Source organism: Ovis aries, chromosome 15 (genome assembly GCF_016772045.2).
Source record: "Ovis aries strain OAR_USU_Benz2616 breed Rambouillet chromosome 15, ARS-UI_Ramb_v3.0, whole genome shotgun sequence".
Classification (NCBI taxonomy): domain Eukaryota; kingdom Metazoa; phylum Chordata; class Mammalia; order Artiodactyla; family Bovidae; genus Ovis; species Ovis aries.
This window is the reverse complement of record NC_056068.1, coordinates 35,100,196-35,127,017: the sequence shown is the minus strand read 5'-3', so window position 1 is coordinate 35,127,017 and position 26,822 is coordinate 35,100,196. Positions and strand designations below refer to the sequence as shown.

Genomic DNA, 26,822 nt, shown 5'->3' with positions numbered 1-26,822 from the left:
TGAGATTCAACTATAAAGGAACAACAGGTTAAACGCTTAATTCCATTTATTTAAAAATGAGTTAAGAACTCATTTATTGCTGAGGTTGACTGAAATGCCTGTAAATCATTTGACTCTTGTAACAACTTCATCAGGCTGTATGCAGGTTGTAGCTTAAACATAATTAATTTTAAAAGAATTTGAAGACCAAGATTTCTGGTCATTATACTATAGCACATGAGCACAACTAAATCATTAACACAGTTTCTATGTATTTATATATAAAGTAATCTTCCTTCTTAATTTCTGAGCATTTTTTGAATGTTAAATCCTAACATTATCTAGATTGACTACACAGCTTGGCAAACTCTCAAGCTTAATGACATCAGTTCATTCTTTTAAACCGCTGAGCACTGGATACATGCAAACTATTTAATTGTCTAACTGAAGTCAACTGCCCTTCCCTTTACTCTTTTGAATCTTGAAAGGTCATTTACTCAATAAAAACACTTATTAATAAGCAAATAAAATGGCAAAAAGTGATAATACTCCTTGAATGGAGCAGACTCTTGTTGCTTTCAAGTGCATGAAGGTTTTCAAAACTGACTCATTTATAAAAATTGATAGACACAATTACATTTAATTTTCTCACATTAACTATTACCTGAGGCTTCCGCAAACAGAGTCGCGGATGGCTGGAAGTGTCAGTTCATGAAGTTTGACCATCATTTAAGTAATCAAAAATGGAAAATTCTGCAAAAGCAGAAGAACATGAAAAAATCTTTCATAAAGAAGCAAAAATATCATTAGATTCAGAAGCAGAGTCATCATTCATTATTAATGAAAATACAGCCTCTCCTGAGACTGGTCTTTCTGCAGAGGCTCCTACTTGTGGGCAAGTAAACACACCAAAAAAGAGAAAAATGGAGTTTGAGGATGATCTTGTAAAGGAAAGTTCTAGTTGTGGGGAAGACACTCCATCCAAGAAAAGAAAACTTGATGCTGAAATTGCCCCAGAGGAAAAAGGTTCTGGTGATGATGAAGGCATTTCAAGGAGAAGAAGAATAGAAACTGATAGTTTTCCAAAAGATGAACCTACTGGAGATGGCACTCAGAAAAGGAGAAAAATAGAACTTGAAGATGTTCCTGAAAAGCAAAAGAACTTGGAAGAAGGACACAGCTCAGCAGTGGCTGCTCACTACAATGAACTCCAGGAAGTTGGTTTGGAGAAGCGTAGCCAAAGTAGAATTTTTTACCTAAGAAATTTTAACAATTGGATGAAAAGTGTCCTCATTGGGGAATTTTTAGAAAAAGTGAGACAGAGAAAGAAACGTAATATCACTGTTTTGGACCTAGGATGTGGTAAAGGTGGAGATTTGCTCAAGTGGAAAAAAGGAAGAATTGACAAGCTAGTTTGTACTGATATCGCTGATGTTTCTGTCAGACAGTGTCAGCAGCGGTATGAGGACATGAAAAACCGTTGTCGTGATAATGAGTATATTTTCAGTGCAGAATTTATAACTGCTGATTGTTCAAAGGAACTCCTAATTGATAAGTTTCGTGACCAAGAAATGTGCTTTGACATCTGCAGTTGTCAGTTTGTCTGCCATTACTCATTCGAGTCCTATGAGCAAGCTGACGTCATGCTCAGAAATGCATGTGAGAGACTGAGCCCTGGAGGCTATTTTATTGGTACCACTCCCAATAGCTTTGAATTGATAAGACGCCTTGAAGCTTCAGAAACAGAATCATTTGGAAATGAAATCTATACTGTGAAATTTCAGAAGAAAGGAGATTATCCTTTATTTGGCTGCAAATATGACTTCAACTTGGAAGGTGTTGTGGATGTCCCTGAATTCTTGGTCTACTTTCCATTATTAAATGAAATGGCGAAGAAGTACAATATGAAATTAGTCTACAAAAAAACATTTCTGGAATTCTATGAGGAAAAGATTAAGAACAATGAAAATAAAATGCTGTTAAAACGAATGCAGGCTCTGGAGCCATATCCTGCAAACGAGAATTCCAGACTTGCCTCTGAGAAGGTGGGTGACTATGAACATGCAGCAAAGTACATGAAGAACGGTCAAGTGAAGCTACCTTTGGGGACCTTAAGTAAATCAGAATGGGAAGCTACAAGTATTTACTTGGTTTTTGCATTTGAGAAGCAGCAGTGAGCACGTCATACGTGCAGTGGCACCAGAGCAACTGTGTTCTGTCTTAAACGGATTTGAGCGGTCCACCTTCCATAGATCTGACGCCCTTGTTAAATGTAACTATTCTCAGCGGGCAGGATGCTGCTGGAAACGTCAGTGTGTAAATGGAACTTTTGCTGTCTGTGACAGATGAACTTTGTGTGTGTATATAAGAATGAGATGGGACCTTTGTCTTTGAAAATCTATTTTTAAGTAATGTTCTAAGAATTCCATTTGCCCCCACTCTCGTAGCTCATAAAAATTATAAAATGACGTGTTAAAGCCTGCGTTCTTTCACCAAAAAAAAAAAAAAAAAAAAAAAACTATTACCTGACAATTATTTATTAAAGACAATTGAGAACACAATCCCCCTCCTTTATGTGGCCAATATTCTGTTTTAGAGTAGTTATGGACTGTATTTAGCAAGGAGTTCTAAATATTTATCATTAATAGCAATCTATTTAACTGCTCTTCTCTAGAGTTAGTCAGTTCAGAATTATGCCAGGTGTCAAATAAAACTGGAGCCCAATGAAAGGTATATAATTAAAAAATCATATATGGCCTTCTCAAATATAGGGGGAGAGACAAAAGAAAAACATATATATGAAAAAATGCTATATTTAAGTACATGGGGAAAGAATATTTTTTAATCATTTTATTGTAGGTTAAAGTGAAAGTCACTCAGTTGTGTCCGACTCTTTGTGACCCCACGGAGTATAGAGTCCATGGAACTCTCCAGGCAGAATACTGGAGTGGGTAGCCTTTCCTTTTTCCAGAGGATCTTCCCAACCCTGGGATCAAACCCAGGTCTCCCTCCTGCACTACAGGCGGATTCTTTACCAACTGAGCCACAGGGAAGCCCAAGAAAACTGGAGTGGATAGCCTATCCCTTCTCCAGTGGATCTTCCAGCAGCTCTTATAAGTTAAATAGATCAATTATTAAATCATTTCCCAAAATGGTTTCAAAGATGGACTTAAAATCAAAACAAGTATCATGGTATCAAATAAATCTGAGAATAGCAATATAGGTTAATGTTGAGAATGCAGATCCTGAGGCCAGATTCCCTAGATTCAAACTCGGTTCTACCATTTATTAACTAAGTGCCCAAGGGCAAACCACTTTGATTTCCCCCCTGTAAAAAGGGATAATAATACCTACCTTCATAGGGTTGTTCTGAGGTATATAAGGCTATGTATACAGCATTCAGACTAATAGCTTGCACAGAGTGCATGCTATGTGTTTGTTATTACAGTAATATTATTATTAAACACAGTAGCTTGATTACAGAACTTAGATACTCTAATATGATAATGTCCATTATCACTCTCCAAAATGTTACCATGTTCTATATCAAGCATCCCAAACTTAGTCAATGATTTTTCTTTTCTTTTCATTTTCATTCTTTTCATTCTTTTCATTTTAGAAGACACTTCATGGTCTCAAGGAACATATTATTACTTAAAACATAATCAAAACAGTCAGCTGAAAAGCCAGGTAGATTATACTATCCCAAAGGCTATTAGTAGACACAAAGCTCAAAAGGAATTTCTTTTACCCTAAGGATCAGTAAGTTTTGCATACATGCGGGACTTCTGAAGATTAAAGGCCAGGGGCCCATAACAGTAAGGGGAGATCAGTCAGGTAAAGAGAAGGGAATAATATGCAGCTGTACACTCAAAAAGGAGGAGGATGGGGAAAGGATGAGAAGATGGAAAATGAGTTTTGTTGTTTTAATCAAAGAATGTCTAAGACCATGAATATTATGTCAATAATATAATGCTTTTCATAAATGACAATTACAGAATGAATTGGAAAAAAAAAAAAAGAATGAATTGGCTGCTGCTTTTCTTCTGGAACAGTGAGCAGCAAACAATCCTTTGAAAACCCATATAGATATGTTCAAATGACAGCAGAACAATTTTGGTTTTCTCTGTATCTTTGAAATGACCTCTTTTAATCACACTGGGAAATGGTGACAACTCATTATCTCATCATGAATGTCAGTTTTCCCCATTCCATTCTCTAGCCAATACTGATACTGCAGGGGTGTTCACAGTAACTCACCATTACAACTCAGTAACACTTACCGTTTAAAGTCAAAAAGAGGTAAAGAAACTTTGCCCAAAGCTTCTGGCCCTTTTCTCTGCTTATTAGAATCAGGAGAACTTCCACTGCTCTGATTTAAAATTCCAAAAAGAGTAAGGTGAAGAAGTGATTCTAACGGCAATTGTGATATCTGGATGGGAAAAATGATTCTATGGGGGGGAAATGTATTAATAGAAAAAACAAATTAGATTGAATATGAAGTTTAACCCTTTAATGAAACTGACAATTTTAGGCATTTTATTTGATTCTTCAAATAATCTTTAATTCTGAGTAAACTTTATGTAAGTAAGTAGCAAGCTTGGCTAACAAATACTAAAAAATCTTAACTAAATTTCATTAAAATTTCAAACATATAACATTTCCCTCTTCAAAAATTTGTTAATCCTTTTATTTAAGACTTGCAATGTCAATTTTTAGGCAAGATAACCATCATCTTTATTTCTTTTAGGAAAAGCTAGATGAATGTTCATAAGTGTTTCTGGCTCTAGATGTCTGTGTGCACATACATGCACAGACAGACATATACGTTTACTGGTGCTTCTTTTTTAAATAAGATCTGAAAGGACACATGAGGTCAAGAGTGGTCACTCCGAGGAGTCATGAGATGGTTAACTGCTGGAAGTAAAATGACATTTTTCACCCTATATGCATTTTTATTATTATTTGACTATTTTCACAAACATGTGCTACTTTTGTAATTAAAAAAAGAAAAATAGGAAACTATTTAATAAATGCAGAATAAAGTTTTGCAATTGCCTATTTGTCTAAATAATGAAAGCATTCCCTTAGTTTACAGATAATATTTTAAAAATAATAAGTTCAAAATATCATCTTGTACATGGATTGAAGATAATTTTTAAAATCTGTTAACCAAGAACTAGGCTTCCTAAATACATTGTTACAGAATAAATACTAAACTAAAGCAATATTATAAAACACCAGAATTACACATGACTTTAACTCAACAAAGGCTAGGAAGAATTGATGGCATGGTTCTGTAATTTAACAATATGAATATTCAAGAGTATTTCAGATTTTAAATGAGACCTTCAGTCCATTCTATAAATTTGTATCTAGAAGAATCTTTAAGGTATCAGTAAGAATTTAATTAATCTTAATGGAAATTGTAATTAAAAATGAAAGCTGGAAGCATACATGGAAAAAGGTAAAGAACAGGACATACTGAAAGAATAAAAAGCCAAAATCTCACTTACAGTTCATCCCATTTAATAAGATAGAAGAAGTTCTTATAAGTGCCAACCTTCTTTGATTGAATAGGTTTAAAAAGATCCTTTCCATTGTAAGTCAGGGAACATACCAAGTAGTATTTTTCATAACTGAGAAAATAAAAGGGTTTAATTTAATTTTTATTTGACAACACAAATGAGTTAACTAACCAAATATATATATATATATATATCATTAGCCATTCTTCCCTAAGTGACTATTATCTAAAATAATTTGGTTACTATATCAGTGAATTTTTGGAAAAACATCTAAAATTTAACTATTGCAAATCCTACAAAAACAGAGGCAGAGCAGAGGGAATACAAAGGGAACATGTATTCCCAGGTGTCAGTCTAAAGGAGCTATACTGATACCAACTGGAGAATTTATCTTCATTTGGTAACAGTTAGTTACCAGCATTAAATTTTAGTTAAATGACACTGAATAATTCCTCATTAGGTATATTCTAGGTATATTCATTCTAGGAGGTAACAATATAAGCATTTATGTTCCCTAGGTGCCATTTTCCTTTGGTGAGCCACTGAAGTAGAGTCAGTTTACCATATTAATGGTGCATGGGCCTGAGCTGCACTGAGCTGATCTTCCTGATTAGGAGGGTTCCATCCATGAGAAGGAAATGGCAACCCACTCCAGTATTCTTGCCTGGAGAATCCCAGGGACAGAGGAGCCTGGTGGGCTGCCATCTGTGGGGTCACACAGAGTCGGACACAACTGATGCGACTTAGCTGCAGCAGCACCATCCATGGGGACAGATGCTACTGTAATCTTTCATGGAAAGCAATGATTTAGTCCCTAACTGCCACAATTACTGAGCTGGGTAATATACAGTCAGGCAATCTTGTAGGGAGTTTCAGGTTCAATAAAACTGTATTCTACTAGTATTCTAATTTACTGCTAGTATTCTAACTTACTTAAACATTTTGTTCATCCATTTTGTTCATACAATCTGTTTATCATTCAAAATATATTTCAAATCTAATCTCACTAGTTCACGTAGCTATTTGATTGCTTTTTTCAACCTCTTTTAAAATCAGCATTGTATTGGGAGTTCCCTGGTGGCCTAGTAGTTTCAAATACGGGCTTTCATTACCACTGCCTGGGTTCAATCCCTGGTCTGGGAACTGAGATCCCAAAAGCTGTACAGCACAGGGGGAAAAAAACATTCATTTTAATTATCACTGCATTGTCTTCTGCTGAGTATTTGTTCTCATTAGTGTCCCTAAATTTGTGTATATACATTTTTTTGTATGAAGAATATGGATAATATTATCCTTGTAACTATTTAAAAGAATGAAATACCTTAAGACAGCAATAGTACCCATCAAAATGCAAGTTCCAAGAGGGCAAAGATTTTCTGCTGCCTTTTTAACTGCCGAGTCCCTAGTACTAAGAACACTGCCCACAGATGGTGTTCAGTAAATATTTATTGAATGAATTAATATACCACTTTCAAGTCATTATATTATATAGTATCTAATGTTCAGTTTATGTTCTAAAGCAGCATTTACATTTGGTATCTCATAACTAGGCTGGTAGTAGTAGCAGTAGTAGTCATGTATGGATGTGAGAATTGGACCATAAAGGCTGAGTGCTGAAGAATTGATGCCTTTGAATTGTGGTGCTGGAGAAGATTCTTGAGGGTCTCTTGGACAGCAAGGAGATCAAACCAGTCAATCCTAAAGGAAATTAACCCTGAATATTCATTGGAAGGACTGATGTTGAAGCTGAAGCTCCAATATTTTGGCTACCGGGTGCATAGAACTGACTCACTGGAAAAAACCCTGATGCTGGCAAAGATTGAAGGCAAAAGGAGAAGAGAGCGGCAGAGGATGAGATGGTTAGATAGTGTCATTGACTCAATGGACACGAATCTGAGAAAACTCCAGGAGATACTGAAGGATAGGAAGCCTAACATGCTGCAGTCTATGCGGTCGAAAAGAGTCAGAGATGACTTAGCAACTGAACAACAGCAACAACTTGGCTTTATTTTATAGCATTAAACTATTATAAAAATTATTTCATTAAATATATTCAATTTGGACTTTTCAGTTTATACTGGTCATTTCCAGATAAGCTGGAGGTGGCAAACTTTTTGTTATTGACCAAAAAAAAAAAAAAAAAAAAAAATCAAAAGAAAAACGCATATTAAAAATTCAACAAAAGAAATATGCCCTTGTAGACTTCAAAGTCTAACAAGAGTAAACTGTAAAAACTACTAAAGAGAAAAAATAAATGTGCTAAAAACGTCTAGTCCCACCACCCTGGTTCTAAAGGCAAGCCAGAAACATCAGTCATAAATTAACTAATTTATTAACATTTGCCCTTGTTAGTTTAAACATATTTTCCTGCTTTTTCTGCATGTAGTGGGAGTGATAGTAATATTTACTAACAGCATCAAACATCTCTGTAATTCTTAGAAAAAACACGAAGGTATTTGATGGATCGAGTATCCATTTAAAGACCAAGGTAACAGTGGATGCTGATGTTTTACAAGGTTTTATTAGCCTCCAGGTAAAGTGGTACATATCTTCTTCTAAATGGCTACTTACTTTGATACCCAGTTACTTGAAATACCATGTGCAGCAAAAATTGTAAACTGGAGCTGTTCTGTTGTAGTCCATGCTTCCTTAATGCTCCTGTTACTTTGGGCACAATCTACAGAACCTCTACCAGAATTTGCATGGAGTCTGAGAAGATCATAAACTGCTGCAGTTAACTGGTCCATGCTTACTTGAAAAGGATTTTCAGGATTCAGTGAGCCTAGATTTAAAGAAATTGTTAATATAATTATCTGCAAAAGCAACAATTACTCCTAAAATTTAAGGAACTTAAATACATACCCCTACTTGAACTCCTGTTAATGTCTCCTACTCCAGACAGTGAAGTCACCTGCTTACACACATACAAATTAGTCAGAAAATCACTCATGATGGAATATAAAATGTTTACTTTTAATTTTAATACTTATTAAACTCTATACCAAAGAAATCCTTCACTGGAGAAACTTCCCAAGTGTCTGAAGAATTAATAAAACAATAAAAAAGAATGCAAAAAGAAAGTGAATGCCCCAAACCAAATAAAAAGATACTTTCAATATCAAGAAAATCTTGCAATAAATGAAAAGTACTGCAAAATAAACTCAGCAAAATCTGTCTCATCAAACCATTTTTTGGTAATTAATATTTGAAACTCAAATGTGGTAAATATATTAATACAGTATTTCATTTTCATTACTTGCTCTACGATTAGCATAAGCATATCCTTAAAGAAACTGGAAATCTACTTATTACCATTTAGTGTCTCAAAAACAGCTCTTATAATTATTTGAACTGAGTTAGTCTCCTATTCTCTGCTCATTTACCCAGCAAATGAATATAATGAATAGAAGCCTCAGACAGCATTAGGACCATGGCATTTTATCGCCTCCAAATGATTCCAGGTGTTTTTTTAATTTCTAAAAGACAAGCATATAATAAGAACAAACTAACAAAACACGAGAGACTCATATTTCTGTATACCATATGGATAGGGTCTTTGAGACAATAAATGGATTGAGCTATTTCCCAGACATTTGTTGAAGAACATACCATCAACATAACTTTTCCTTTCTTGAAATTTATCATGTCTTGTGATCCTTCTTTCATCCTTCCAATCAGAGCTATGAACATCCCTCTGAACAGTTAATTAAATCCCCGTGGAAAATACCACACGGAGGACTTTTACTAAATGCAACAGTGTGATATCAAGTGAGGGCTCCTAATCTGGTTGCTTCTGAGGCAATCTAAGTCACTATTACTGAGACTTCTGGGTCTTTCCAATAGGAAGGAGGTTTACTCCAAAGCAGAACTTCCCCATTGACAACCATGGACATTTTCATCCAGAGGGAGAAATGTTAGCTATTAATATTCAGCTCCTTCAAGGGCAGTATTATCTTAAAATCTTCGACCAACTCATTTTTGCAAGAGTTTCTCCTCTACACACAAAAAGTTCAGCTGGATATCCATTTATTCAATGTCAACTCTCACAAAGTTCTTCAAGGCTGTCCATCTCCTCTTGGAGATTCCCTCACCTTACCAAATAAGTGACCAAATCAGCTCAAAAGTAAAAGCTAGAGTTAAAATGGTAACATTTTGTCTAGCAGAAGCAAAAATTTTCCAGTTTAAATGACAGATGCTCACTTATGTACACATTTGCATGTGATAAAATGCTAACTACTAAAAAATACTCACTTCAGCACTTCTACTCCTTGGAAGATTTACTGCTCTCTTTAGCTTCTTTACCGATTCTGTAATGGCAAGAGTCTCCACACCATCTAAAGCACCACAAATTTTTCTTACAGCTTTAATTACTTGATCTACTGCTCTGTGCTGATTCTTTAAAAATAAAAAGTAAAATAAACATAAGTATGTGGAATTTTGAGGATCAATTTTAGGGATGAGGGAAAAAGCAAACATTTTAGATGTGCCTAAGAACAGGTATCCTTTACGTTTTTACAATGAAAAAGAAAAGAAACAAGATAGCTTTTCAATTACATAATTAACTTTGTTTTCACCCCCTCCCCCCTCCAGGGATCCCACACCCCTGCAGTGGAAGCACTGAGTCTTAACCACTGAACTGTCAGGGAAGTGCCAATTACATATTTTACTTTGAAGTAGGAAAAAGCAGGCCTGGTTAATTTTCACTTTGCCTGATACAATTGTTCACATGCAATTCCCTTTTAATTTCTCATTAGAATCAGAAGCAAAAGCAATAAATTACTAACAAATACTGAAATAATTAAAAACCTTGAGTCATCTTTTAAATTTTCATTTGGGAATAATTTCCACACTAAAAACAGTTCTCACTCTCCTGCAAAATTTTGGTATCAAAAACCAGAGACCAGAAAAAAAAAAAACAAAAACAAAAACAAAACCCACACAGAGACCAATTAATTTGTGCCCAATCTCTAATGAGATTAGAGTTACTAAAAGTTACTAAAAGATCACAGTTACTAAAAGTGAGTCAACTTTCAGCAACATTTAAATCTATACAACATTCACTTTCTAAGTTTTATCTGATGAAAACACTTGTAAGCAAAATCCTTCCTTACTATTCAACCACAGTCCATTTTACCGTGAATCAAAAGTACTATTATACATGTACAAATACATTATAAAATAATTTACATGATGAGGATGATTTAAAAATCCTCTCCACTACCCCATCGTTTTAGAGTACATCTCATTAAGAAACATTTTTATATAATGAATTAATTCATAAAATATTTATGCCAAACTTAAATGCCAAGTACTGCTAGAAAGGACTGAAACTCAGTACTGTACAATCCCTTAAAAATTTAAAATTTTCCAGCTTTGGGGTTTGGCTACACTAAATGTTCTCTTTGTGTGCATGCTTAAATGAAACTGCCTCATTTTCTCAAATACCTAATTACCTTGCAGTCCTCAGATCCAGAAGGCTTCCGTGTGTTTCTACTTTCTTTTATTCTTCCACTTTCATGCAAAAACCTCTGAGGCTCATGTCATTCTCCTATACTATTCTCCATCATTTTTATGTGGCAGTTATCAATTTATTGTGCACCAATTCCAAATCTACCCTTTGCTCTACTTTGTAATTCTAGAACTAGACCTTATAAACAATTCTCCTTGCCAGCCAGCACAATGTTAGGTGTTGTGACTAGAGAGCAGTGAAAGGACACTCAAAGGCAAGAGCAGCAGGAAGATATTTTCATCAGGGTTCCAGTCCTCCGTTTTAAAATTCAGTATGGAAGCCCAGTGGTCCTCAAAGATCAGCTCCAGCTGCACCCTCAGGCCACGCTCTTCCCATGTGAGGCACTAACAAGTTTCTTTGCCATAGGCAACACAGCCATACCCACTGCAAAGAGGCTGAATTTCAGCCTGGGGTTGGGGAAGAGGCTCTATCATAAATCCTCAAAGTTCCTTCACTATCCACTGTTCCTCAACCTGTACTTGATGACTGCTTCTTTGCACCTGGCACCTGTTACTTCTGGACCTCTTAGAGCAAGGATGGCACTATTTTAAGACCTGAGAGCAAATGTTTTAGGTTTTGTAGGCCAAACAGTCTGTCACAATTCAACTCTGCATGAAAACAGACATAGGTAATATATAAATTGAGGCCCTGGTGGCCCAGACTGTAAAACATCTGCCTACAATATGGGAGACCTGGGTTCAATCCCTGGGTCGGGAAGATCTCCTGCAGAAGGAAATGGCAACTCACTCCAGTATTCTTGCCTGGAAAATCCCATGGACTGAGGAGCCTGGTCGGCTACAGTCCATGGGGTTGCAAAGAGTCAGACACAACTGAGCGACTTCACTTTCACTTTCTAATATATAAATTAATGAGCATGGCTGTGTTCCAATAAAACTTTATTTACGAAACTGGGTTAATGGCCAGATTTGGCATTAATATGCAACTCCTGCTTTAGCCCTCTTTTATTCCTTATAGTAATTAACTACCTTTTATTAATTAACAATTCTTTAAGTTTCCCTGTTCAAAAATCTACTATAGTTTCTGTTGCATGACTTAGCCCGTGACTGACTGATCTGCCTTGCTACTGGCATGTGATTATTTCCTCTACTATTTGCCTTATTTTTGCTCTGGACATTTATCTGACTTTCTATCCTATACCCTAAAAGACGCCTCAGTTAACTGTCCATGTGGCAAATTCACAACATTTTCAACCCCCAAACTGTGTGCCCTATCAGAATCTTAACAACAGTATCATATTCTGATCACAGTCTCCTTTGCTTCCAGCCCACACACTCTCATTCTGACCAAATCTACTCTCTGAGCTCAGAGACCTCTCTACTTTTTCTACCAGGCAGCATCTATATCTACAGAATAGCTCACAATCCTAAAGATCAAATCATCTCAGATTTCAGCAGGCATCTGCATGCCACTTAACATTCCTTTTACAAGCGCTTGGTCAGCTTTATTTCCTATTTCCCTTAGAGTATGAAGCTAAACCATTATTCCTTACCCCAAAATATTTAGCTTCATTTTAGTGAAATAAATTAACATCTTATCCCTAGAAAACTAAGACCAGGAGGAATCAAAACTTTTGCAATTCCCTGATCCCTTCCATAAACCTGCCTAAAGAGAAATTAAAACATACATCTACACAGACTTACACATGAATGTTTATAGCAGCATTATTCATAATAATCAAAAACTGCAAATAGGGGCTTCCCTGGTAGTACAGTGGATAAGAATCTGCCTCCCAATGCAGGGTACACGAGTTCATCTGCCTGGTCCAGGAAGACTCCATATGCTGCAGAGCAACTAAGCCAGCGAGCGTGCCACAGCTACTGAAGCCCATGTGCTTAGATCCTGTACCCCAAAACAAGAGAGGCCACTGCAATCAGAAGCCCAAGCACCAGAACTAGAGAGTAGCCCCCACTCACCAAAACTAGAGAAAGCCCAAGCAAAGCAACCAAAAATTAAATAAACAGTTTTAAAAAATAAAAGCAAAAAGTACAGTTAAAGATGTCAGTTACTGGGTGACTAGATAAATAAAACATGGTATAGCCAAACAACAGAAGGATTCAGCAATAAAACAAAACAAAACAATGGATACACATTACACAAACAAAGCTTAAGACAGTATGGTAGGTATAAAACAGTTAGCTAGTGGGAAGCTGCTGTCTAACACAGGGAGTTTGGCTCAGTGCTCCATGATGACCTAGATGGGTAGGATGGAAAGGGGAAGGAGGCTCATGAGGAAGAGGATATGTATACTTTCAGCTGATTCACACTGTTGTACAGCAGAAACTAACACAATATTATAAAGCAATTATCCTTCAATTTAAAAAAAACCACTATGATATATAAAAGAAATCAGATATAAAGGATTACACAGGGTATGATTCCATTTACAGGAAATCTCCATTAAAGGCAAATCTATTGAGATAGGAACCAGATTAGCAGTTGTCTCGGGCTGAGGATGGGAATGGGGGAATGAGTGGAAAGAAGCACATGAAAACTTATGTTCTAAAACTCCACTGTAATGACAATTATACAACTCTATCTTAAGAGTCCCTTGGACTGCAAGGAAGTCCAACCAGTCCATCCTAAAGGAGATCAGTCCTGGGTGTTCATTGGAAGGACTGATGCTAAAGCTGAAACTCCAATATTTGGCCACCTCATGTGAAGAGTTAACTCATTGGAAAAGACCCTGATGCTTGGAGGGATTGAGGGCAGGAGGAGAAGGGGACGACAGAGGATGAGATGGCTGAATGGCATCACCGACTTGATGGACGTGAGTTTGAGTGAACTCTGGCAGTTGGTGATGCAGGGAGGCCTGGCGTGCTGCAATCTGTGGGGTCGCAAAGAGTCAGACACAACTGAGCATCTGAACGGAACTGAACTGATTCATCTGCTAAAATAATCACTGAATTGTACACATTAAATGGATAAATATTATGATCCATAAATTGTATCTCAATAAAGCAATATAAAATATGGGGAATAGATATGATAGAGAGTTGCTATTTCCAATTAGATGGTGAGTGAAGAGCTTTCTGATTAGACATCAGAGCACAGATCCTAAGGAACTGAAAGAATAAGTTAAGCATTAAAGAAGCATTAAAAGAAGAAGGAACAAGTACAAAGGTCCCAGCTGGGAAGCATACCTGCAGGTCAACTAGAACAAAGGAAGAAAAGGGGTAGAAGGGACTTTCCCGGTGGTCCAGCAGCTAAGACATCAGGCTCCAAAGCAGGGATGCATGGGGTGTAGGTTCATTTCCTGCTAGGGAACTAGATCCTGCCTGCCTCAGCTAAAAAACATGTAATATGCTGCAACTAAGATCTGGTGCTGCCAAATAAATAAAATATATTTTTTAAAAAACACTTTTTAGGGTATTCCAGGTGATGCAGGTTTGATCCCTGGGTTGGGAAGATCCCCTGGAGGAGGAAATGGCAACCCCACTCCAGTCTAAAAAGGAAAAAGGAAAAGAAAACACACACACACACACACATTTAAAGAAAGGGGTAGGAAGCCATCAGAGAGCTCAGAATGTGTGAAGTGAAGTGAAGTGAAGTGACTCAGTCGTCCAACTCTTTGCGACCCCACGGACTGTAGCCTACCAGGCTCCTCTGTCCCTGGGATTCTCCAGGCAGGAATTCTGGAGTGGGTTGCCATTTCCTTCTCCAGAAGATCTTCCCAACCCAGGGATCGAACCTGGGTCTTTACCATCTGAGCCACCTTGAAACCATAATTAAGATTTAAATTTCACTGAGATGGTAAACAGCATATTAAACAAAATAGTGGCATGATTTAATATTCTTAAGGGTTTATAAATTTGATTAATCTTTTCAAACAACCATTTTTTGGTTTTGATTTTCTCTCATTTTACATTTGCTTTCTGTGCTTGTATTCATTTTTAAAAATAATTTTTTTATTTTGGAACAATTTTAGATTTACAAGAATAGTCGAGAAAGTTCTCATTCAACATTAAAGGAAACTGGTTAAGTAACTTCTTATATAACCATGTTAAATTTGTCAAAACAAAGACATTAACACTCACTACATTATTATTACCTAAACAACAGACTTTATTCAGATTTTACCAATGTTTCCAAATGTATTTCTCCTCTTCCATGATACAATCCAGGATACCACACTGCATTTAGTGATTTGTTTTTAAAATATAATTTTGATTGCCTATTGAAGACAGGCTACAGAAGAACAGGCAGAAGTTGGAAGACCAGCAGGCAATTGCTGTTAACTCTTGTGGTTAACAAGGAATATAGGTCTGGTAGTGGAGAACTGTCACATTCTAAATGTATTTCTGAGGTAAAGTTGAGAGAAATGTAAGATGTGAAATATCTTTTTCTTGGGAAATCAAAAATGACTCCAAAGTTTTGGCCTGAGCAAATGGAAGGACAGAGTGGCCATTTTATTAAGAAGGGGAAGACTGATGAATAGATATAAAGGGTAGCATAAAAACATGGTTTTATACATGTTAAACTTGAGATGTTAGACATTTATATAAAAAGTTAAGTATCAGACATCTGAATCTGAAGTGATGATCAACCTAGGTAGGGTATTTAAGTGTTAGTTGCTCAGTCGTGTCCAACTCTTTGCGACCCCGTGGACTGTAGCCCACCAGGCCCCTCTGTCCATGGGATTCTCCAGCCAAGAGTACTGGAGAGGGTAGACGGTCCTTCCTCCAGGGGATCTTCCCAACCCAGGGATCAAGCCCAGGTCTCCTGCATTCTAGGTGGATTCTTTACAACTGAGCCACTAGGGAAGCCCCTAGGGTAATCCTGAAAGATGATGCTATGAAAGTGCTGCACTCAATATGCCAGCAAATCTGGAAAACACAGCAGTGGCCACAGGACTGGAAAAGGTCAGTTTCCATTCCAATCCCAAAGAAAGGCAATACCAAAGAATGCTCAAACTACTGCACAACTGCACTCATCTCACACGCTAGTGAAGTAATGCTCAAAATTCTCCAAGCCAGGCATCCGTAATACGTGAACCATGAACTTCCAGATATTTAAGCTGGTTTTAGAAAAGGCAGAGGAACTAGAGATCAAATTGCCAACATCCGCTGGATCACTGAAAAAGCAAGAGAGTTTCAGAAAAACATCTATTTCTGCTTTATTGACTATGCCAAAGTCTTCGACTGTGTGGATCACAATAAACTGGGGAAAATTCTAAAAGAGATGGGAATACCAGACCACCTGACCTGCCTCCTGAGAAACCTGTATGCAGGTCAGGAAGCAACAGTTAGAATTGGACACGGAACAACAGACTGGTTCCAAATAGAAAAAGGAGTATGTCAAGGCTATATATTGTCACCCTGCTTATTTAACTTGTATACAGACTACATCATGAGAAACACTGGGGTGGAAGAAGCACAAGCTGGAATCAAGATTGCCGGGAGAAGTATCAATAACCTCAGAGATGCAGATGACACCACCCTTATGGCAGAAAGCGAAGAGGAACTCAAAAGCCTCTTGATGAAAGTCAAAGTGGAGAGTGAAAAAGTTGGCTTAAAGCTCAACATTCAGAAAACGAAGATCATGGCATCTAGTCCCATCACTTCCTGGGAAACAGTGGAAATAGTGTCAGACTTTATTTTTTGGGGCTCCGAAAATCACTGCAGATGATGATTGCAGTGACGAAATGAAAGGACACTTACTCCTTGGAAGCAAAGTTATGACCAACCTAGATAGCATATTCAAAAGCAGAGACATTACTTTGCCAACAAAGGTCCATCAAGACTATGGTTTTTCCAGTAGTCATGTATGGATGTGAGAGTTGGACTGTGAAGAAAGCTAAGTGCTGAAGAATTGATGCTTTTGAACTGCGGTGTTGGAGAAGACTCTTGAGAGCCCCTTGGACTGCAAAGAGGTCCAACCAGTCCATCCTAAAGGAGATCAGTTCTGGGTGTTCATTGGAAGGACTGATGCTAAAGCTGAAACTCCAATACTTTGGCTACCTCATGCAAAGAGTTGACTCATTGGAAAAGACTCTGATGCTGGGAGGGATTGGGGGCAGGAGGAGAAGGGACGACAGAGGATGAGATGGATGGATGGCATCACCAACTCGATGGACATGAGTTTGGGTAAACTCCGGGAGTTCGTTATGGACAGGGAGGCCTGGCATGCAGCGATTCATGGGGTGGCAAAGAGTCAGACACAACTGAGCGACTGAACTGACAGAACGGAGGTGGATTCTTTCCGTCTGAGCCACTAGGGAAGCCTAAAAAGATCACCTACAGATTAAAAAAGATCACCTACAGTGGGAATACAGAGAAAAAAAGAGGTCCTAGAACTGAGAGCCCCAGGCATTCTAATGTTTAGAGGTCAGGAAGATAAGGAGATCACAAAGCCACAAGTATGAGTGAAAACAGAGCAGACACTGGAAGTAGGAGAACCAAGAATGTGATATCCCAGAAGCCATACGAGTATTTCAAGAAGGAAGAAACAATCAATTCTATACTATAGAACAGTAGAGAAAAAGACAGACTAGGAACTCATTACTGGAACTGTGACCCTTGAAGCCCTTGATGATCTTAAGTGCAGTTTCAGAGAACTGTTGAGAATGAAAGCTTGATTGGAGTGGGTACACAAGAAAATGAGAAGAGAGGAAGTGTAAGGAGAAAAAACAGATTAACTTTCAAGAGGTTTGCTAAGCTGGGTGACTGCTACAGAGGAATGTGGACTTCTTGTTTTCTTCTAAGATGGAAGATACACCCATGGCTCTGTCCTTAAACTTCTTTTGCTCTGCCTGCAATGGTTTTCTTGGTGATCTTATCCAGTTTTCAGTTCAGTTCAGTCGCTCAGTCATGTCCAGCTCTTTGTGATCCCATGAATCACAGCACGCCAGGCCTCCCTGTCCATCATCATCTCCCGGAGTTCACTTAAACTCACGTCCATCAAGTCGGTGATACCATCCAGCCATCTTATCCTCTGTCGTCCCCTTTTCCTCCTGTCCCCAATCGCTCCCAGCATCCAGTTTTAGGGCTGCAAAATATTTATATTCTGATGATTCCCCAGTTTATTATCGCCAGCCTGGATCTCCTACATTAAATTCCAGATTCATATCCATCTATCTATTCAATATCACTATTTGGATGAATAACAGTCATCTCAAACACAGTGTCCAAACCGAGTTCAGATCTTCCCCATAAACCTGCTCTCTCAGTTTTCTACCTCTCACTCAAAACGCCCAGGTAGAAAATACTGAAGTTACGCATTTCTCTCTCTCATGTTCTACATCCAATCTTTTGGTAAATCTTCCAAGCATTAACTTTTCATCACTTTTACTACTATCACTCTGGTCTAAGCCATCATTCTCTCTCCTCACTGATTTGGTTCTACTCTTGCCCCTCTGCTCATTCTAGTCTAGCCTGGCAGACCTTCTACATACCAGACATACCCTTTCCCCAGATAACCAGGTAGCTTCTTCCTCTCTTCTCCGGTAATTTACTCAAATTCGTTTTCTCAATGAGCCCTTCTCTGATTATCTTATTTGAAACTGCAATATTACCCTCCCCATTTATTTTTCTCTAATAGCACTTACCACCTGATATATACCTTGCCAGTTTATTACTAAACTTTTGTTTCCTCTAACTAGAATGTAAATTCTCTAAAGGGCAAGGATTACAGTTTCTTTCGTCCACTGTTATATGCTCAGCACCTACAACAGTGACTTGAGAGAGAATTCAGTAAATATCTATTAAATAAATTGACATAATTATATACTGATAAAAAATATTTACTAGTAGCTAGAAATCTGGAAGTCATCCTACACTATTTCTTCTTCACTTATATCTCATTATCTATCAAAATCTAACCAATTTTATCTCCTAAATATCGTTCATCAGTCCCTTCTCTTTACTGTCACCATACTCATTATATATTACCTGCTGTTGTTGTTTAGTCGCTAAGTCATGTCCGACTCTTTCATGACCCCACGGACTACAGCCTACCAGGCCCTTCTGTCCATAGGATGTCTCAAGCAAGAATACTGGAGTGGGTTGCCATTTTCTTCTCCAGCGGATCTTCCTGACCCAGGGACTGAATCGACATCTCCTGCATTGGCAGGTGGACTCTTTACCACTGAGCCACCAGGGAAGCCTGTCTTTTACCTAGACCTATAAAAAGTCTTGCCTAAGCAGTGTCCCTGAGACCAATCCTGGCAACCCTAAATTTAACTTTGTTTAGGCAGAGGGACTTCAAAGTTCAAGATTAAACAAGTCAACCACTCTACCCTACTCCACTTCCTACCCTTAGCTTAAAACACCTTAAATAACACCTTAAATGATTACAGAAGGGGTCAGCAAACATTTCCTATAAAATGAAAATAGTAACTTGTTTGGGCTTTGCAGGGCATATGGTCTCTGTCCCAACTACTCAACTTGAGTATTAGAGCACAGATGCAGTCATAGAAAACATGTAAACAAATGGATGTGGCTGTGCCCCGCCAAATTTTTATTTACAAGAATTCGAAGTGGACTGTACACAGCCCCCTGATCTGGAGAATAACGTAAAACATAATATGGATTACAGGGTGGTAATTTATACTGACCTATCTCCAATGTCATCTTTCAATCTTCACTTCATACTCTGTATTAGATAAGTGCTTATACTTCCCCATATGTTTCACACCTATATACTTTTGTTCACATGCCCTTTCCAACTATCTTCTAGCTAACTCACACCATTTAAGACTTGGCAACATCCTTTCTTAGAGGCCTCTTCCTTGAACTCTCAAGTTGACTGGAAAAGTGCCCTTGTTTGATCTCTCAAAAAACCTCAATGCATACCCCTATTCTACATTTACTATACTGAAATTCTATTTAAGTCTGTTTAAGTTCTTGGTAGGTGGGGCTCAGGTCATTCATTTTCATAACCGCAGCATCTAGCAAGCATTCAATAAATGCTTTTTGAATTGAACTGAAGGTTCCTCTTAGTAATAAAGCTGAAGTAACCCAAGTACTAAATTTCTATTAATATGTTGGATCAGAAAACAAGTTCTCAAATAGCAACATCAAGAATATAGTTTAAATAGTCCTTCTAAATATTTAATCCAATTTCAACACTAGTATTTAAGAGAATACAGAGAAAAGAATCTTTAAACCATCATGCCAAAATATGAATTAGAACTTACTTCAATTTGAAGAGCCAACTCCACTTGATTGTGATACAAATCTAAAAGTTCTTCAACAGGATGTCTAAAATGAAGAACAGTTATTGTGGCTGAAAGATACTATATACAAGAATGATTGTTTTATTTACCAAAATAAATGCATTCACATCCAAAAGTAAAGTTTGAAAATATGAAATTAATGTTTTAGATGCTACACCTTGTCATGACTTCTTTATAAGGTTTTTCTATTTGATGCAGGTGTTTGTTTAAATCCACAGGTGTTTCATCATCTTCCGCCTAAATAACACATACAAACATTTATCAAATAATGAAATCCATTAGTTAGTCTTTCTGTTGCCAAGTTAAACAGGATTAAGCATATGATAAACTCTTGAAAAGAAAGTGATTTTTCAGAACTGAGGCTTTAAATATTTATAACTGACTCAAAAAAGTGACTGTCTTTTAAAAAACCTGTTTTTTAAATGGGAAAAACATAAATACTTTGAAGTCTAGTTTCTGATATGTAAATTTTTTCAAAGGAAAACCACTTCTGTTCTACAGAGAGAGAATGGAGAGCTAAAAACACTTTTAAAGATGGCTGACAGCCAAATGAAGGTGAGGTGGGAACCAGATGAGAAGAAATCATCTAAACTTCTGCATTATATTTTCTAATGATAATCAAATTTCCTTCTACCTCACCCTCAATAAGTGAGGTTCTGGTCTTTTCAACCATAACCCTTACTATGCAAAGTACTGAAGAACATCGCTCCTTAGGAAACTGAAAAGAAAAGTTACTAATGATATGATAAAATGTTCTGAATTTTGTGAAACAGTTTTCACCCAAGTGAAATAAACTCTACCTAACATAGGAGCAAAACTGAGGAAAATAAAGAAAAGAGATAGCAGAAATGACAGATATTTTTCTTCCCCAAAGTCTACCAAATGAAGATTATCTCTCTTTACATATTAAAATTCATCAAGAAATAAAATGGCCTAAATTCTTATATTCTGTTTTGCTTTAACCTCAAAATAAAGTACTATACTTTTAGAACAGAGAATTAGTTTTCATGTGGTGAAAAATAATCTATTTTCCTCAGTTTGGTGCAAATGTCAATATGTATCTTTTTCTCCCCCCAATCCATATTTAGCATTCAAAATCTTTTTTCCTCGGTTCTCCTTGACTGATGCTGATGTTTTCATTGTGCAACTTGTATAAAACTATTACAAGTCAAACTCTTATAAAACTTTGATTTTCACACATGCCTCCAGCTCTGAGTATTATGCTACCTAAACCTCCATGATTGAAAGATTCCCCCCATCTGCTATAAAGACTTCCATAGGAAGTTAATAGAGAGTTCCTCACTTGCAGTCAAACCCAAATCTCTTGAAGAAGGTACAAACTGCAAACTGGCTGATTAACAAAGTTATTCAGATTCAACCAAATGCAATTCAGTATAGAGTATACACTTACTGTTCGGGCCAGATTTTGACACATTGCGCTGAAGGTCAAAAGTTGTAGTTTAATCTCTGTGTCCCATTTTCGACAGTTTTGAATATGTTCATGACTTCCAAGACAATGATTACTGTTAAAATATATTAGTTATTCATCAACATTATTCTCCTCAAATTAGAAATAATAGACAGAGAGTAAATATAAATTGTTTATGCATCAGAAATTGAAGAGGATGACAAAATAAAGATTTTTAAATCAAATAAGAGCATTTAAACAGAGGAATAATTCTACATGAGAAGAGTTAAAGCAAAGAAGAAAGAAGATGAAGACAAAGAAGGGAAAAAAACAGGGACAGAGAATTTCTGGTAGGTTCAGAAAAAGATTCATATAATGATATTTTCAGGCAGCTAAAGGGAAACCACAGCGAAACATTGTAGCTAAAGAAATACTACATGCCACAAAAGGAAAATGGAGTTCATAATGAAGTAACTATTGCCTCTCTGCAGAAAGAAAAAAAATTAAATTCATCCGTCAACCAATTACCCACCATTCTTCCCATCTAAGACTATCAGCTTCTTAAGGGCAAGATCATGTCAGATAATGCATTATCTAAATATAAGTTAACTGACCCAACAAATCAAATCACTGGAACCCAATGTGGCTTTAGATTATAAATTTAACTTGAAAATTTTTTTAATCTAACCCATTAAAATGAAATTTCCAAAAATATTGCTCAGTAATTAAATGAAAAAACTTACTTCTGTAGCACTTCCTCTTGACCGCAAACTTTCAGAACATAGCTGCCAACATCTACTTGATTCAAGTCATCGTGTACCCAACAAAGGGCTTGCATTATAATGATTTCTACAGTAGAACTCACTGTAAAAGAGTTAGTCATTATTTTCATTTTACTCATTTAACTCTGAAGTATATACCTACTCAGACTATTTCTCACAGTCTAAAACAGTACTGTATAAGAGAAATAAAATGCAGGTCACATATATAATTAAAAATTTTCTAGTAGTCACATTGAAGAAAGTAAAAAGAAACAGAAGAAGCTAATTTCAATAATATGTTTTATTTAAACTAATATATTTAAAATGTCATTTCAATATATAGCAACTGGTAGTTAAAATTTACTAATAGGATATCTTACATTCTCTTTTCAAACCAAGTCTTTGAAATCCAGTGTGTATTTTACATTTATAGAACATCTCAATTTATATTAGCCATAGTTCAAGTAATCCCACATGTGGCTAGTCATTATTGTATTAGACAGGGCATATCTAAGCTAAGAAAGCCACCTCTGTTTTACAGACTCCTCCAAAGAGGATAACATTTAGCAGTACCTAGCAAGCAATTATTTAAACCAAATTATAAGGAAAAAGAATCACCATTTTAAACAGCTGACATTTGCCTGGTAAAATTTCCAATAAAGAATAAAAATGTAGCAAGTAGGACCTATTATTTAATTACCATACTCTGCAATAGCTGGATACCAAGATTACAAACCATTACAAGTAACCTATTTCTATACTTAGAGCTCTTATTTTAGAAGACAATGACTATATTCAAAATTCATGGAAATCAATAGCTTGACAGAAAAGGCCATAAAACCTCTATCTAACACAATAGCTACATTTCTGAACACTTAACAGTTATCATTTAAACACACAAAGCACTTCTACCATAATGTGGTTACATTTCTTAACATAGATGTACATTATAAAAGTGTACATTTATAGAGCCAAACAATAGGCATTTGATATATTTTTAAAATGAATCAAATCTTGATATATCAAGTAAAACTTTGATACAAATTAAAACACTTGCTCTCAAGGCTTACCAATGCTTATTTCAATCAAGAAGTTATGGACAATTATTTCCTTCAATTTTAGTACTAATTCTTATTGAATACTTTAATGATCCCCTAAATCAAAATTTAAGGGATGTTTAAAAAGAATAAGTCTTCTTTTAGAATATAAGGAATAAGAACATAATTAACCTTTCTAGCTAATGCTTTCAGGTTTTGGCCAAGAGCCACATTAACCAAGATACTCAACACTTTTCAAAGAAATATGTAGTTATAAAGGTAAACTTTCTCACTAATCCATACCAAAAAACTACCCATATGAATGCCAATTTCTGGAAAAGGATAACTAATGCATATTAAGTATTTCACCACACACACACACACAAAAAAAAAAAACCTAATGACAAAAGAGTCACTTTATTAAAAGAGTAACACTAACATATTAAACATTTTCTTTCTAACAAGAGCAAAACAAGATGGTTTGGGAACTATGAACCTACCATCACATGTAAAGGTAACTGGTAGCTGAAATCCTTCAATTTCAATGGAGACCTTCACGCTAGCATTTTCTCCACATATGTTCCTTTGCACTGTGACTGGACTTAACAAATAGCCCCGATTTGTGCAGTGATTGGTATATGGAAAGTTGGTCTTCAATCTAGCCACAAAAAAGAAGAAATTAAGTTCTCTTTTGAAAGCTGCATTTGAGAGCCCTGAATAAGGCTTTGCATGCTTACAGCCATTCAGTTCTGTGTTTTTGTCCAATTCTAGAGCAGCTCAGGAGAAATGCAATGAATGGACTCCTGTCTGCCTTTTAAATGAAAGGAATCCAAGAAAAGAGATTAAGTACTTCAACATAATGCTATCAACATTAACCAAGCACACACTGGATACACAACATTAAATGAGTTTCTGTTTCTGATTTTTTGTTAAGCAGTGTAATTTCACAAAATGATACATTTTTAATGAACCATGATACAGGTGATAGCCCTAAACTGTAATTGCCAGAAGGATAGAAAATTTGTTGTCCTTTAAAAATCTTTTCTTCTAACGTCCTTTCTCTTACATATTGATTTTGGTTGTTCAGCATGATAGAAAAAACATAGGCAATCAGTTTTTACTGTGCTATGAGGGCTTTATTCCCTCAAAGTGAATAGGGAATGGCAAAAAATTGTCTGTGAAGTATTCTTGGTATTCACAGTAGCAAAATAGTAGCAAAATAGTTTAAATATATGAGCCAGGTGTACAGCTCATCTCCAGATAGCCCTTCTATTATCTGAAGACAAAGGAGGATTTGATGCCTCTTTAAACTTGTGGACTTCTTTAACTGACTTTCTTCTGGAAGTTAGAGGACAAGTTCCAATCCTTACATCTTTTCATAGGGCTGTAAATGGAATGAATGCTGTAAGTTTTATCTATTCACTACCATGTAGAGATTAAAATAATCAAGTGATTGGAACAGACTAAAATAGTCTGAGTTGACAGTAAGAAAGGTTCTGAAGAGGCAACGAGTGTAAGTTGCACAGCTTCTATAGTCGTGCACAGTTTCTATAGTCAGTCTACTCAACTTGAAATCCTGATTTTACTACTTACTAGCTGTGTAATCTTAAGTTACAAATCACCTTGTTGCTTCAGCTTCCTCTTCTATAAACTGGGGATAATACTAACTTCATGGGTTTGTTGTGAGAATTATGTAAATTAAGTTTTTAAGGACATTCAGAATACTGTCTAGTACATGGTCAGTGCTATAAAAATCTTGTTGAATGAATGAATGAGTGAATAAATAAATCTGGTTTCTGCACTGTCATCTTAAGTGCCACAAAGGATCCAATATTAAAAAGAAATATAATTGAAAAAAGGGTAACAAAGTAATAAACTTAAATTGATATTGGAAATGCACCTTTAGATGTGGACAGGTTATCTTCAAATATTTGCTTGTTGTCAAGCAACACGTGCCCCTGCAACATGACAAAACCTTCATAGGATCTAGCCTAAGATTTTTCTCACATATTTGGTATTCTCATTTCCTACAATATGAAATAAGATACTCACAGCAAATCCATAGCTAACTAATATGCTGCTAAGTCGCTTCAGTCGTGTCCGACTCTGTGCAACCCCACAGACAGCAGCCCACCAGGCTCCGCCATCCCTGGGATTCTCCAGGCAAGAACACTGGAGTGGGTTGCCATTTCCTTCTCCAAAACATGAAAGTGAAAAGTGAAAGTGAAGTCTCTCAGTCGAGTCCAACTCTTAGCGACCCTACGAACTGGAGCCTACCAGGCTCCTCTGTCCGTGGGATTTTCCAGGCAAGAGTACTGGAGTGGGGTGCCATTGCCTTCTCCTGCTAACTTATACATGTAATGGTAAAAAAAAAAAAAAAAAAAACTTTATATCCAAGGAAGCCTTCAATTTTCAGAAACCATTAAGGATGATAAAAGAAAAATCAGAAATTCCTTATAACTCAGAAAACAAGAATTTACTGAACAAAAATTATAGTGATAAAAGTTGCACTTGGGGCTTTCCTGGTGGCCCAGAGGTAAAGAATCCACCTGCCAATGCAGAAGACATGGGTTTAATCCCTGAACTGGGAATATCCCACATGCCTCAGAGCAACTAAGCTCATGTGCCACAACTACTGAGCCTGTGCTCTAGAGCCCATGTGCTCCAACCGTTGAAGCCTGAAGCCTGCACGCGCTAGAGCCTGTGCTCCACAGCAAGAGAAGCCACTACAATGAGAAGTCTACGCACGCACGGCAACAAAGAGTAGCCTCCACCTGAAACTAGAGAAAGCCCAAGGGCAGCAGTGAGGACCAGAAATAAACAAAGAAATCTTAGAAAAAAGAAAAGAACTGAGAAAAAACTAAGATGGTAACAGACTGCTTCAAGTTGTGGCTTCTTTTGTTCTGTTTGTAACTGAACTTTTAAATATACAAAAGAAGATTACTAACTATCAATTAGTAAACTGATCATTGCTGAGTAAATTTTCACTTTATATATAATAGACTAGATAAAGTATTTTATGAATACTCTAAACCACACATTGTAGTTTGATGTTCTTAAGTAATTACCTACAAAGAGCATTTTTTAATACTAATTTTCATTTTCTTTAAACCATCCATTTCCCTGGTTCAGTCGCTAAATTGTGTCCAACTCTTTGCAACCCCATGGACTGCAGCACACCAGGCTTTCCTGTTCTTCACTATCTCCTGGAGTTTACTCAAACTCATGTCCACTGAGTCAGTGATGCCATCCAACCATCTCATCCTCTGCTGCCCCCTTCTCCTCCTGCCCTCATCTTTCCCAGCATCAGGGTCTTTTCCAATGAAACAGCTGTTTGCATCAGGTGGTCAACATATTGGAGCTTTAATATCAGTCCTTTCAATGAATATTCAGGGTCCGTTTCCCTA

General features: G+C 36.7%; 2 protein-coding genes across 2 annotated transcripts in view; one reads left to right on the top strand and one right to left on the bottom strand.

Annotated features, from left to right (window-relative positions):
* PIK3C2A (phosphatidylinositol-4-phosphate 3-kinase catalytic subunit type 2 alpha) overlaps positions 1 to 26,822 on the bottom strand; it is a 79,972-nt gene that overhangs the window by 33,973 nt on the left and 19,177 nt on the right. Inside the window, exons 3-12 of the mRNA XM_004016121.6 lie at positions 23,916 to 24,073; positions 22,361 to 22,481; positions 21,621 to 21,732; positions 20,367 to 20,446; positions 20,171 to 20,234; positions 9,759 to 9,902; positions 8,370 to 8,418; positions 8,079 to 8,289; positions 5,496 to 5,618; positions 4,263 to 4,430 (exon numbers count right to left, since the gene is read on the bottom strand). Of these exons, the coding sequence (XP_004016170.2) occupies positions 4,263 to 4,430; positions 5,496 to 5,618; positions 8,079 to 8,289; positions 8,370 to 8,418; positions 9,759 to 9,902; positions 20,171 to 20,234; positions 20,367 to 20,446; positions 21,621 to 21,732; positions 22,361 to 22,481; positions 23,916 to 24,073 (1,230 nt within the window). The remainder of the gene's footprint in view (positions 1 to 4,262; positions 4,431 to 5,495; positions 5,619 to 8,078; positions 8,290 to 8,369; positions 8,419 to 9,758; positions 9,903 to 20,170; positions 20,235 to 20,366; positions 20,447 to 21,620; positions 21,733 to 22,360; positions 22,482 to 23,915; positions 24,074 to 26,822) is intronic.
* Positions 648 to 2,447, top strand: LOC114118402 (mRNA cap guanine-N7 methyltransferase). The gene has a single exon (XM_027979355.2). It carries the CDS (start codon positions 723 to 725, stop codon positions 2,154 to 2,156), a length of 1,434 nt encoding a protein of 477 aa, XP_027835156.1. The 5' UTR covers positions 648 to 722; the 3' UTR covers positions 2,157 to 2,447.

Bases quoted from the DNA above. Each gene is read 5' to 3' on its own strand.
- LOC114118402 (XM_027979355.2), top strand. From the start codon at position 723: ATGGAAAATTCTGCAAAAGCAGAAGAACATGAAAAAATCTTTCATAAA.